The 14,185-nt window shown below is 42.8% G+C and overlaps 1 protein-coding gene across 1 annotated transcript in view; it reads right to left on the bottom strand.

Annotated features, from left to right (window-relative positions):
• Positions 1-14,185, bottom strand: part of SCFD2 (sec1 family domain containing 2) — a 394,904-nt gene that overhangs the window by 24,659 nt on the left and 356,060 nt on the right. Inside the window, exons 6-7 of the mRNA XM_082390562.1 lie at positions 13,480-13,625; positions 375-509 (exon numbers count right to left, since the gene is read on the bottom strand). Coding sequence (XP_082246688.1) covers positions 375-509; positions 13,480-13,625 — 281 coding nt within the window. The remainder of the gene's footprint in view (positions 1-374; positions 510-13,479; positions 13,626-14,185) is intronic.

Here is a 14,185-nt window from a genome sequence, read left to right as displayed (position 1 = left end):
TCCTTGTCCCACATAATAAGTTCTAGAATTAAGTGCACCGGGCTACCACTAAGATCTGTGAATGGTATGTGGACTCCTGTTAAGTGAAAATGTGGGCCATGAGGGAAGTTTTCAATAGTGTTACTCTGGAGGGCTTGTGTCCTTACCTATTGATCAGAAAAGATCATAATGCTTAGGTCAAGAGAAGCTGTATGAGGCTGGAAGGTCAGGCTGCTTATAACCGAAAGTTAAATGAAGATTGCACCCGATTTCAGAAGGGCCAAACACTGGACGTTCTCCTTTGTGGTACTCGCCAGGGTTAAGGGGGTGCCAGCATTTTCAAGCCCAGCAAAGATAGCATTACACTCAGGATTACCTCGTCATGGTTACTTTACCTTCATGAACATGCTAAATCCAGTTTTAAGGAGATCAGTGAGGCCTGAAGACATGTGTTCAATGTCAACGGGATCTGGCCTCTCGGGATTAAATATTTCCTCCACAACCTGCTTCAACAACGGCTTATAGGATGCCTGGAAAGAAAAAACATTGTGCTGTAAGTAAATGGGTTTGTTTGATTTGCCTGGAGAGAGGGTAGCTTTCTCTGCACCAAACGAAGCAAAACCAGTTTATTTTGATACTGAGCAATGGCTATGATTCTCTGTGTGTGAAAAGACAATATAACAACATTGATTTTGGGGGGAAATTTTTATCCCACTACACTAGCACTACTTTTTGTTCCTCACACTCCCTTCCACAAGCAAATGCCTCTTACCAGAGCTATAATCCTAGTATGGCTAATTTTTCAACCTAGATTTAAAGGGACAATTTTTTGCATGAAGTGTACTGAAAAGCAAAGTACTGTCAGCTGATATAGACAGGAAGACAATCTCCTCAACATTCTTAGAATTATGCTCCCTTCTGCTAGGATCCCGAATGTTTTCTTACAATGTATTGTCACTATCCAAGTCCAAAGCAATCCCTCCATCTTTTAGAGAGGTCAACTCCAAGTACAAACTGGCCAGAAAAAGCAACAAGATGCCAAAAGAAATCTGACCAAGGTCAGGGCTTAGAGAAAGCAAGCCACGTGGACTATGAGAATTTCAGTAGAATTAAGCTGATGTGAATTTACAGCACCTACAGTTTGGTAAATGGTGCTAAATCTATCCACCCTTAGGTAGTATTTGGAGGCAGCCGCCTCTGACCAATGTATATTGTTAGCATGTTCCCCCACCTCTTTCCTTGGGTCTCCTTCCTACCAAGCTTTTCCTCTCTCCTTCCCTCCCCATCGGCCGCACCACCTTCCTCCCAGACCTGTTGCTACCTCTGCTGCTCCAGTTATGTTCGGCAGCCCAGTTTGAGCATGAAGAGTGAACGAAGAGGAATGTCTTCCCTCAAAGCACTCTGCTATATCTATTACAGGCTCAGGAAAGCCAGGCTATGACAGCACTGTAGAGATGTCATGAACTGCTTCTCTCTTTGCACTGGCCAAATCTGTAACCGGCCTCTAGCCAGCGTTGAGGATATTTGGTATGTTAACTTCACCTCTGGCTTCATCTTGCTTTTCGTAGTCATTTTTTACTCTTATTTCCCCCTTATTCCAACTTTCTTACTTGAAATACCTTAGAAATAAAGCAGGGTATAAACCATCAAAATCATAAACAGTCATTTAGCTAGAAGGTAACTGGTGCATTTATCAAGGATAAGATGCAGGGAGAAATAGCAGCTGTTGAGTTGAGGGTGCAGCTCTCCTCTGCTTAGTAGTCAAACAGACCATTGCATGCCCAGAGATCTCATAGGCAAATGCTCACGAAGGGAAAGCACTGGGCAGAGACACCGATAACACAGAAATTGAAAAAACCAAAAACTGTGAGTCAACCTTCCTAATACCAATAGAGATTTAAAAAATTTATCATACAGGCAAAAATACAGAGGTTTGAAAATACACTTTTTTGATGACGCCGTGGGGAGACAGACATGCTCATATACTGCTGGTGGGAGTGTAAATTGTCACAATTGGTGTAGAGGGTAATCTGGCAATATCTATCAAAGTTACAAATGCATCTGACCTAGCAATTCCACATCTAGGAATTTATCCTAAAATTATGCTAGTATATGCAAATGGCTGTTTATTGTTTATAATAGCAAAAGATGAGAAACTCATGTGCCCATCAGTAGGCAGCCGTTTCATAAATGGGATACATCCACATGAAGGAATGCTATGGAAGCGAAGAGGGAAGCTCTGTGCTGATGGTAAAAAGCAAGGTGCAGAATAAATCGTGAGTGGAAGAAGCAAGGTGAGGAACAATGTGTATGATGGGCGTTTGTGTAAAACGTGCCAAAGGGAATATGAAAGTTTGCATTTGCTGAAACATGCAAAAAATAAACTCTGGTGTGATATACAGAATCACCATGAGCAGTGATCATGGAGTGGGGGACCGGACAAGGGACACAGGTGGGAGGAAGCCTTTTCACTATATTCCTTTTTTAAAAAGCACAGTTAAAACATCACTACACACACACACACACACACACACACACACACACATGGCACGAATGGCCTTTTTTTCCCTCACCTGTTCAAAATTAATAAATTATTTATGCATGGAAGAGATTCGAGTAAAGCACACCAAAATGTAAACGAGGGCTAACTCTAGGTTCTGGGAGTAGGGGACATTATTTTCTTTTTTTTCTAAATTTTAGAAATTGACAGGTATACTTCTGGAATCATAAAACAATCCAATAAATATTTTCAATGTTAAAAAAAAAAAGTTCATGGAATGGCAACTGAATTCTACAAATCCTCTTCCCTGAGTAAATTGTCTTGAAAACTTTTCTACCATCTCAGCCTTTCTGGATACTTAATCTCTTAAACTTTAATCTCTTTAAACTGCTCTCCATGGAGAAGTCCTTTGGCCAATACTCTGCTACCTTATCATCATTATCATCAAATATTCATCGACCGCTTCTTTAGAAATAGAATCCAATTTTTGGACAGGCACATGATCAACTGGCTGAAAGACTCCATTCTCCAGCCTTCTTTGCTGTTGGGTCTGCAAGTTCTGGGCAATGAGATGTAAGTAGAAGGGGAGTGGGACTTTCAGAAGTCTTCTATTTTTAAAGGGGAAGGGTATGCTTTCCTCCCCTTTCTCTGTTTGCTGCCTGGAACATGGAAGTGATGACTGGAGCTCCAGCAGCCACTGTGTAAGACAGGGCCATTCCTTAGAGATACTGGAGCAGAGGGCTGGAAGAAACCCAGGTCAGTGGAGACTGGTGGAGCCACTATAAACATAACACAGATGTACTGAATCAGGACCTACTTATGTGACAAGACAAAACCTTGCATGTTTAAATAAGCCTTACGTTTCAGATCTTGTTACTTGCAACTGAATGAAATTCTAACTGATACAAAGCACAAAGGGAAGATAAAGAAATAAAAAGGCCATTTCTTCTTTCCAGGAGTTTACAGTTATTTGTTTTATTAGTCTACATATAGTTATACAGAATAACATTAAGCAGAACCACAGAGAAGTACACATACGCTGTCACATTTAAGAGAGGAGAGAGTATACCCCCAACCTACAGAAAACAAAAGAGGCTGTTGCTCCCCGTAGGATGCACCTTCTGTAAGAAGGAAGAGCAGTGATCCTGAGAAGAGCTCAGGTGTAGGAAAAAGTTGGTCCTGTTGTCCAGCTAAAACACTAGGCCTAGGGCCTCCTCTGTGCAAAGTACAGTGTACCAGGGTGACAGGATTGCTCTCAGGGCTCCAGAAGCCCCCATGTAGACCGTGAGACAGGCAAAGAAGGAAGCGTACAGGGTTGGGGACCCTGCTCTCTCCCTTGCTCCAATTTCAGCTAAGCCCTGGGGAATGCAGCTCTGGGGAGAAAATGCCCCCTGAGTCAGGGTTCCCCTTGGGGGCGAGCAGAAATTTGGAAGTGCTATTCCTTTAACACCTTCATTCTTGGGACTTGGTGATCACTGTATGTTACTGGGCAAGGCTGTAAATCCTTTTTATTCTTTTTTAAGGTATGTAGGTAATGTTTATTTAGAATGAGAAAAGAAGCCAAAATTTAAGTATGGAAAAGTAACAAATGACAAACACATCACATAATCCAGAAAAATAACAAAAGTGCTTTTATTAATGAACTGCTTGACATACCTCTATAATACTCATTTCTTCGATTTCTTGGCTGCACTCTCTCCTATGACATTCACATGACATTCTCATATGATTGTCTTCTCATGTGACAACAATTTTGAAATACTATTTTCTATACTGAGATATGTGATGGTTATTCAGCTGTTGTCTCTCAACCCCAAACCCCTCCCTTCTGTACTCAGTTCCGGGATGCTGGCCTGCCAACCATACTCATGCTTTGCCATCTAGATCTGTTTGACTCTGCCAACAGCGGGCCGGGGAAGGAGATGGGAAGGCAGGAAGAGCAAGAGGAACCTGCTTCTCTTTGTTTATTTGCTGTTCCTGGCAGCATTACCCCAGCAATGGCCCCTCACCACTTGGAGCTCTGGACTTTTAAGTCATAGGCTCCATTACATTACCTTTCTTGTTTAAGCGGTTTCAGCTTTTTTCTTTTTTCTATTTTCACTTGTAACCAAAGGCCCATTAAATGATATAAGTATTGTCAATTTAAAGACACATGAACCCCAGTGTTCACTGCAGCACTATTTACAATACCCAGGACATGGAAGCAACCTAAATGTCCAATGACAGAGGAATGGATAAAGAAGATGTGGCACATATATACAATGGACTATTACTCAGCCACAAAAAAGAGTGAAATAATGCCATTTGCAGCAACATGGATGGACCTAGAGATTATCATACTAAGTGAAGTAAGCCAGCTAGAGAAAGACAAATATCATAGGATATCGCTTCTATGTGGAATCTAAAAAAATGATACAAATGAACTTATTTACAAAACGGAAGTAGACCCACAGACATAGAAAACAAACTTACGGCTACCAAAGGGGAAAGGGGCGGGGAAGGAAAAATTAGGAGTTTGGGATTCACATCTACACACTACTATATATAAAATAGATAAGCAACAAGGATTTACTGCATAACACAGGGAACTATATTCAATATCTTGTAATAACCTATAAGGGAAAATCATTGGAAAAAGAATATATATACATATAACTGAATCACTGCTGTATACTTGAAACTAACACAATACTGTAAATCAACTCTACTTCAATTAAAAAATAAAAATAAAAAAATAAAAAAGAAGGGAATTCCCTGGCAGTCCAGTGGTTAGGACTTGGCACTTTCACTGCTGGGGCCTGGGTTCAATGCCTGGTTGGGGAACTAAGATCCTGCAAGCCGCGTGGTACAGCCAAAAAAAAAAGGAGACGTTGATAGGTTTTGCCACTTAAATATGATATGGAAAAAGACCTCTAAATTCTTCTCTAAAACGACTAAGCACAGAACGACTAAATAACATTGTCCATTTAAAGAGCACGATTTGGGAGAAGACTTTCTTAGGTACAAAGCAGTACTAGTCTCGTGACTTCTTAGCAAACACATTTCTTAGTTTTCCCAATTAGGGTTTTAATCATGAGAACTTTTGGCTCCTTCCTCACTTAGTTTGGATTTTTTTCTGCCCCAAATCATGTCACTGAAATCTGATTGAAATGAATAGCTTTTGGCAGTAGCTTCTTAGATGAGGATCCTCTAACTGTCATGGAATTTTCTATTCAGCCAGAAGCTACCCACTTCTCAGCAAAGGACCATAGAAGGTGGTGATGGGGAGACAGATGTCTTGCCCCAGTGCCCTGCTCAAAGTTTTCCTCACATGTTAAAAAGGACCAGAGGGAAGATTAGTCGTGTAGTTTGTCTACATAAGAGTGTTAACCAGAGTAATTTAATTTTTCTAATCAAACATTCACTGTCAGTTCACCTTTCAGGGGGGAAGGAGAGGAATTAAAAACACAGACAAATTCATCCTTATTTCTCGCTTATACCACATCCAGTGTGTGCTGGCAGTAAGGGGTCTGTGCCCTACAGCGTAGGGCCTACACAATCATTCAGACACCCAGGTTCCTGCTATTGAGTAGCCCCACCAGTCTCTAGGGCACTGGAATCCCACACTGAAGCCTTTGCATCTCATCAGCAGAGGATGAAAGAGAGAGAGTATGGAGGATTTCCAGAGAGATTTTATGGGCTCAGCCTGAAAGTGATCTGTATTACTTCTGCCCATTGTTCATTGGCCAGAATTAGTCACAAACCTACATTTACCTGCAAGGGAATTTGGAAAATGTGGTCTAACTATGCCAGAAGGCAAAGGAAATGGAGTTTGGGGAACATGTATAACATCGTCTCTGCCACAGACACACCGTAAAGTCTGGATTGAAACATTAATATAACTATTTCCTTAATAACTGGCAGGTTGCTTGTTGTAGGCAAAGGATTATTAAACCTCTCTTCCCTTCTACATAAGAATCTGACCTTTGGTTAACTTTCTAGCTCTGTTTCCCTGGAAACCTGATAAGGGAAGAATGTCAAACTCTAGCCAGGCAAGATTGCTTATGATAAAAATGACCCCTGCTTAGTAAATTGCATTAGACTGGGAGAACCATAAATACTGGACAGAAAGCCAGGACTCTGGGCTTCTCTGAGTATGATGACTCTTGTGTAATTGGCCATGGCCCTTGGAGGAATGCTGAAGTCATGTCAGTGGAGTTGTTGCAGAGAAATTGGCTCCTACAGGATATGAGGGTTTTAAGCCAGAGGACTCCTACCCCTACCCTTCCCTCCAGTGAGTCTAGTTCCCTCACTGCTCAGCTGTCACTTCAGGACCAAACCGAACAGCTCCTGGGTAGCTGCATGGACTGCTTCATGATGGTCACAAGGACAACTCGAGAGGAGAAACGTGCCCGCTGCTCCCTACCGCGAGCTATGTTCCTGTCCTGGGCAGACGGGTGCAAATGCGGGGCTATGACCGCAGAGATGACTTATCTACTAGGCACAGAATGCACGATGCCGAGGGCCCACAGGACTGTTAGCGACCCATGAAAATGCATTAATTTCTTTTAAATTGAGGAGAAAAAAAATGAACTTTTCGGTCAAAGATAATGTTTTTTGTTTTGTTTTTTTTTAAATTTTATTTATTTATTTATTTATTTATTTATTTATTTATTTTTGGCTGTGTTGGGTCTTCGTTTTTGTGCGAGGGCTTTCTCTAGTTGCGGCAAGCGGGGGCCACTCTTCATCGCAGTGCGCGGGCCTCTCACTATCGTGGCCTCTCTTGTTGCGGAGCACAGGCTCCAGACGCGCAGGCTCAGTAGTTGTGGCTCACGGGCCCAGTTGCTCCGCGGCATGTGGGATCTTCCCAGACCAGGGCTCGAACCCGTGTCCCCTGCATTGGCAGGCAGATTCTCAACCACTGCGCCACCAGGGAAGCCCAAAGATAATGTTTTGATACATAATATTAATATATTTGTCTCTATACCAATGAAGCTATAATATAATTATATATAAATACATATGTGTAAATATTAGAATATGAATATATTCAATAAATGTATTCAAATAAATATATTTATATATAATTTTTATTATGTATAATATTTAATAAATATTTCTTCACATAAATATATATATATAGATTTTAATACAGGAAGAGGGCCATGAAGGCAAAAGTGCTTAGGGCAATGAAAATCACAATGTGGCCCTGTATGACAGTCTCACGAGGCTAGCTTGAAGGTTTGGTAGAGCCTAATGAGACCCCCATGGGTGTTACACATGAAGTAGGTGAAGTTTCAAAAAAAATCAGAAACTCTCTTTTTTTCTTTAAATGACCAATATCTGTTCCAGAACAAACTGGGCTTTTAATATACCAGAGTTGATCAAAATATGAAAAATAAAATACTTGTTTCTATGTCTCTGGTTACTCTTTTGCGGTATATGATTAGATCTAGAAGGTTCTTATTGACCTGATTCCAACTCTTGAAGAAAGGTGTTGAGCATAGCAACAGTTGATGACATTACACGTAAGTCAGAGACAAGTTTGAGAAACTAGTCTAACTCCAACAGCTTCTTGAATTTGGCGCACCTTAAAGATGGCCTAGGACAGGGGTCCCCAACACCCGGGACGCATACCGGTACCAGTCCTAGGTCTGTTAGGAGCCGGGTCGCACAGCAGGAGGTTAGCGGTGGGCGAGCGACGCGTCATCTGCTGCTCCCCATCGCTCGCAGTACCGCCTGAGCCATCCACAGCCCCGCTCGCAGTGGAAAAATTGTCTTCCATGTAACTGGTCCCTGGTGCCAAATAGTTTGGGGACCCCTGGCCTAGGATATCCGTTTCCGAGAAAACTGGAGTTGTTGCCACAATCACATCCCCAACAGTCGTGCTGCTGACCTTGGCTTTGCTGGTTGGTGTTGGTGTAGCCAGGACCGATCTTGGTCCTGCTACTGCAGATGCTTCTCTCTTTTTTGCAAAACCAACTCTGAACAACCAAGTTCTCAGGAGAACTAGATTTGTACTGAGAGTATTTATTTTGTTTCAATCCAAGATTGTACAGAAAAACATTTGTTCAAAACTGGTCTTGGCTTTGACTACTCCATGGCTTATTTATTTTTAGTTTTTGCTGCAGTATGACTGATTTTTTTTCCCCTTTCATCTTCTTAAGGAAAATGGTTTGAGCTACAGATTAAAAAGTGGTTCATTTGTCTATCTGTTCATCCATCCATCCAGCCTTCAAACCAGAAGCAGATTACTTTAAAAATTTTTTGATTAAAGTCCCTTCAACTTCAATATGAGGAAATCAAAGCCCAAAGCTATTAATTAACTTGCTTGAATTCACACAGGCAGTTAGAAGTTAGACTACAGGACAGAGCCAAGTTTCCTGGCCCCCAGCATAGCCCTATCTCACGCAGAGCCTTTCAAAAAGGATGCTAGCAGGTCTAGGGTTAGGTAGATAGAATCAGAAGGAAGAACAGAGTTTAGTGCTTGGAAAAGACCAGCTGGTGGCCAGAGCTGGGGATTGTTGATGTTGATGAAGAGACTGGGCCTACAGACTGTTCAGAGTGCATATTTCACCGGGCACAAGATGAATCAGGCCTCCTTGGGCCCTGCTGGTTCTAAAGGCTCTGGTTCAACGTGCCGGAGGCACAGAGGACAGTGTGCATCTGTGGGAAGTTTCCTCCAGGGAAGCCCAGCACTTTGAGACTTCTGCCAAAACCCGTCATGCAAGAGCCGTGCAATATTTTGTCTGAAAGGGCTCATAAGCTCCTTGCCCTGAGTCATCTGAGAAACAGCAGCAGCACATCAAACACTGACATTTAGGAAGGAGGTTAAGCCTCCCATTAAACTGGAACATTTGTAGTAAGAAATGAAAGCATAAGAAGACTTGCTGCACAGGCAAAACTGGGGCTTATGTTTCCGGTCAACAGAGTCTACGGACAAACATGACTTTTCCAAACAAACGGGTGTCAGCAGTAGACTCTGACCATATGCCACAGCTAACAGGACAGTCAGCTTGAGAATGACTCCCTTTCTGTGTAGCCCATCTCCTAATAAAGGAAATGACGAAATGCTACGAAAGAGGACAAAGAGAAGGTCTATTTTGTCCTTTACTACAACTGTTAGAGACAATGCTTACACAGCGCTGTCTATGTGTCAGCTCCTATCCTGAGAGCTTTATATATATTATTCAGAGCACTTTTATGAAGGAGCTACTACTGTTAGCTCCTGCTTACATAAGAGGAACTAGGCACAGAGAGGTGAAGTAATTTGCCTAAGGTTGCACAGTTAGTAGGGAGCAGAGCTGGGCTACGAACCCAAATGTTGCTGTTAACGTACATGCTAACCTCCCTCTCACTAAGAGTTAAGAACATAAGAAATGCCTTTCTGGATAAGACCCACAGTCCAGGATCCACCCATCCATCGCCTATCCACGCCCCGCCAGGTGGCAAGCATTGCACTGGGCTCTGCATTTACCGTGGTGAGCAAACGCAGAAGCTGTTTCCAGCTTTGGCGGTGTGTTCTTCAAATAAAGAGCTTCAGTGGCAGCCTCATGACCCCCATCATGCTCACTCCCCTGGCTGTGGCAGAGGTACTAGTTCCCCTGCAGGGCCACGTGTGTGGTGATGTTCTGGGCTCACTTCTGGAGACCTAGTCTAGATTCCACTCCTCTAGCTCTTTCAAGATTTTATATGTACTTAATTTCTTGTATGGAATCATGTTCTCCTTAAAATGACGAGAGTGGTGTCTGCTTTCTGCATCTGAGCTGTGACGGACACATTTTCCTAAAGGGCTAAAGGATGAAGGTTAAATAAGAAGTGCCTCAAGCTAGGAGGGGAAACAGGAGTGGCTCTAAGAGTCAACTCATTTGCATCGGAGCAGGAGAGGGGTACCCTGGGAGGGAGGCTGGGGCTGGTAGGGGCCCTGAGATCCAGGGGAGAGAGCCCGATACACAGCACTGGTCAGAGCAGGGGCAGAAGTCCCCAGGCAGACCTGGTCTAGTGCTTTTCTGGGCGTCCCAGGGAGCCCAGGACATCCCAGCTAGATTCTGTGTAGGAACAGCATGGAGCTAGATAGAAAGCACAATTTTTTCCTGGAGCTGAGGAACAAATTGGGAGAAGGGATGGACAGAAAGTTGCCCAGCCAAGGTCCATCTTCAAAGCTAAACACAGCTGGACTCTGTTTCTACTCTGGACATTTGTTGTTTTCTACCTATACACATTTTTGTCCCAACAAATCCTTCAACATATGATAAAAATACATATAGCACATTTAAGATGCACCCAACAAATATTTATCAAGTATCAACTATGTGCAAGATACCACTCTAGGCACTGAAAATATGGCAGTGGACAAACCAGATCAAAATCCCTGTCCTCAAGGGGCTTCCATCTGTGATTGAAAACTTCTTTTTTTTTTTTTTAATAAATCTATTTATGTATGTATGTATGTATGTATGTATTTATTTATTTGGCTGCATTGGGTCTTCGTTGTTGTGTGTGGGCTTTCTCTAGCTGCAGCAAGCGGGGGCTGCTCTTCGTTGCAGTGCGCAGGCGTCTCATTGCGGTGGCTTCTCGTTGCGGAGCACGGGCTCTAGGCATGCGGACTTCAGTAGTTGTGGCACATGGGCTCAGTAGTTGCGGCACGTGGGCTCTAGAGTGCAGGCTCAGGAGTTGTGGCTTGTGGGCTCAGTTGCTCCGCGGCATGTGGGATCTTCCCGGACCAGGGTTCAAACCTGTGTCCCCTGCATTGGCAGGCGGATTCTTAACCACTGCGCTACCAGGGAAGTCCTGAAAACTTCTTTAAGTTCAAAAAGCGTTGAAAAACCCAAAGAGGTAAAAATAATCCATAATCCCATCAAAAATTCTTCCTCTACATATGTAAATATAAAGCAAGAAGCCAGAGTTCCTCCTTGTTCATCTAACCCTTTCTGTTCCCCGCACATAACCATTATAAAATTTTCCTAAAATGTTAAAGACTTATTAAATATATATACCCATGTACTTTTTATTTTTAAAGAAAAATAGAATAATGCTTTACAGAATGATCTACATTTACACCCAATAGATGTACATCTACACCCAATAGAACATGAACCCCTGTTTTATTCTGAACTCTCCAAGCAGAGCCCAGGACAAGGATCCAAATACAGTCCCTGCCAAGTATATTTAGATCCCACTCATTTTATTGGTTGCACAGCATTCCACTAAGTGTCTGTATAATTATTATTTAATCCCCTCAAGATACACATATACTCCCTGCCTTGTCCCCACTTCCACTCACTGACGTTCAGGATTTTTGGTGAATGAGTTGATGTTATTGACTCACTGTTAGGGAAGTGTATGCAACAAGGGAAAGTTCATTTTCCAAAGGCGATGGCTGCTCAGACAGGGTTCTGAGGTCTGGAGAAACTGTGTTGGTAGCAGGGAGATAAAGACTAGGAAACTTATCACTGTCCTTATTATGCCCAAGATTTACAGCTAATACATGTTTATGTGAAGTTGGCCAAATTAGTCACCATGATGATCATAAAACTGAAAAGACCTTCATTAATTTAGTGGTTTATCTTCCCTTTGCCAATGATAGCAGCCACTTGCTTCTTGATATCCTCTGGTCTAAATTTCATCATATATCAACAGTTCTATCACGTCTTCTAGGACCAGTCCATACTGCCATATTTAAGATTGGTAATTTTTTAATGACAAAACTACAACTGATTAATTATCTGAGTAATTTTATCTGTATTTCGTGGTAGTGATGTTCTCAGATCACTGAACAAAAGATGGGAATTTCTATTTCTAAGCTGAGTGCCAATTTCTAAGGTCTTTTGTGTCTTGGTGGGTGATTTCAGTATCTGAGATCAGCACTATCGGTCATTATTTCTAGACCCTCCAGGAGAACCGCGGTGCAGCAAGCGAGGAGGTTTTGGGTTGGCAGCAAAGACCTGGCGTCAGGCCCTGGCCCACCTGTGTGCCTGCTTCCTGGGTCTCGGGATGAGAATACCTCTCTGGCCTACTTGTCGTGAGGATCAAAGGGAAAACCAAATGTAGGGACTCTTCAAGTACCAGCTACTATACAAATATATGGGAGGAAGAATCTGGATTTTGCTAGGCTGTAGCAGGTAACCTTAGCTGTTGTCTACACGCCCACCTTAGAGAGTCAGCACCCTCAAGTTGAACCACTCACTATGTCATAGTCCCCACTAACAGCTCATTCAACTCTCCAAAAAGCCTTAGCAAATGGAGCGAATTTTACTATTTCATGGGGAGATGGAAGAGAAGATTCCTTCACACACTCCACAGCAAAACCTAATGATCTTTTCTGTCAGAAACATCTGTTCTTCCTTGAAAGCTCACCTCTGGCCACCAGGAACCTGAGGGTTGTCTCTTCCTTGTCCAACAGAGACTGCCCAGCCTCGATGGCTCCAGCTTTTCTTCACCCCTTCATCTTCCCTTTGGGTCTTTCTGTGCCTCCCCGTGCCTCCCCCGCACCTCGCCCCACTGAGTTTTGGTAGAGCAATTACCCCTTCAATCTTGGATTCTCATACCATCTTCCTATTCCCTGGTCAAAACATCCTTTCAAGGTTCTCCTACGCTCCTAATAAAGTGGTGGGGGCATTTTAAATAACAAACGTTTTTGCTGGCATCAACTTCTTTTTTCCTTGCCATAACATTATTAGGTAATTTTGCTACTCTTAGATCCAGAAACTTGGGCACTAAGGCCACCCCACATGTGGCGCTTAGGGACTTGCTTAAGGTGACAGAACAGCTCTGGGGCAGTTGTAAAGCAGCGCTGACCCGTAATCCAGTGCTCATCTCACTGCATCAAGCCTGAAATACAAATAAACTGGGAAGCTTTCAGATTCAGGGGAACCCAGAACTCTGGACTACAAGGGCCTTGGCTTTCATCTTGAACAAATCCTTCATTTTAGAGAGGTTAAAAATGGAAACTTTTCTTTCAGTCTCTGAATCCTAAAAACACAACACAGATTAGACGGTTACTTTAAAACATATGTACTTGCCTGGTGGGTGTGATTTCCAGGAACATATACAGACTTAAACTGTTTCATGAGATTCCGAGCTCCAGCAATATCCCGAAGCGAAGTAAAGAGTTCATCCACGGCACTTCTGGACTTGTGAAATGTCAGGTTAACTGAAGAGTCACAGCCTGAAACAATCCAGAGATATTCGCTTCGGTGAACAAATCTTTACATTGAGTTTTAATCATGACAGGTTGAGCTCATGTAACATAGTTGTTGTTGTTGTTTTTTAACCCTATTTCCCCCTGGCTGTTCACCAACTGGGCTGTTTCAATCATCCCTGAGCAATGAAACACACTGAGTGTAAATGCCTTTGACAGAAGTAGAACTCAGAATTGCCTGGGATTGCAGCCACTGGCTTCAACCCCTAGACTGCAGAAGTTTCACAAAAAGAAAGCTCCCCAGGGTCTAGTGTCCTCAGAACACAGCTTTGGGAAAATAGGCGACACAAAGGAAAGGACAACACAAAGGAGACACAAAGGAAAACACAACAGAGAGCGGTGATGGACCGCTCTCACTTGAATCCCACCAACAGTTTCCATAAAATAGAACAGCAAGAATGAAAAGATCCTAGAGTTGCTCCAATAACAGAACTTGCTGGGATGGGCATCTAATGCGCTAACAAAGCATATGGCGTATTTCAAAAGGCAGCCATTCAAAGCTGATCAAACACAAAGGGGGCCTAATA

Source organism: Balaenoptera borealis (genome assembly GCF_965194805.1).
Source record: "Balaenoptera borealis genome assembly, chromosome: 4".
In the NCBI taxonomy this organism is placed as follows: Eukaryota; Metazoa; Chordata; class Mammalia; order Artiodactyla; family Balaenopteridae; genus Balaenoptera; species Balaenoptera borealis.
Note: the sequence above shows the minus strand (reverse complement) of the source record. Positions and strands in the feature narration are given on the sequence as shown.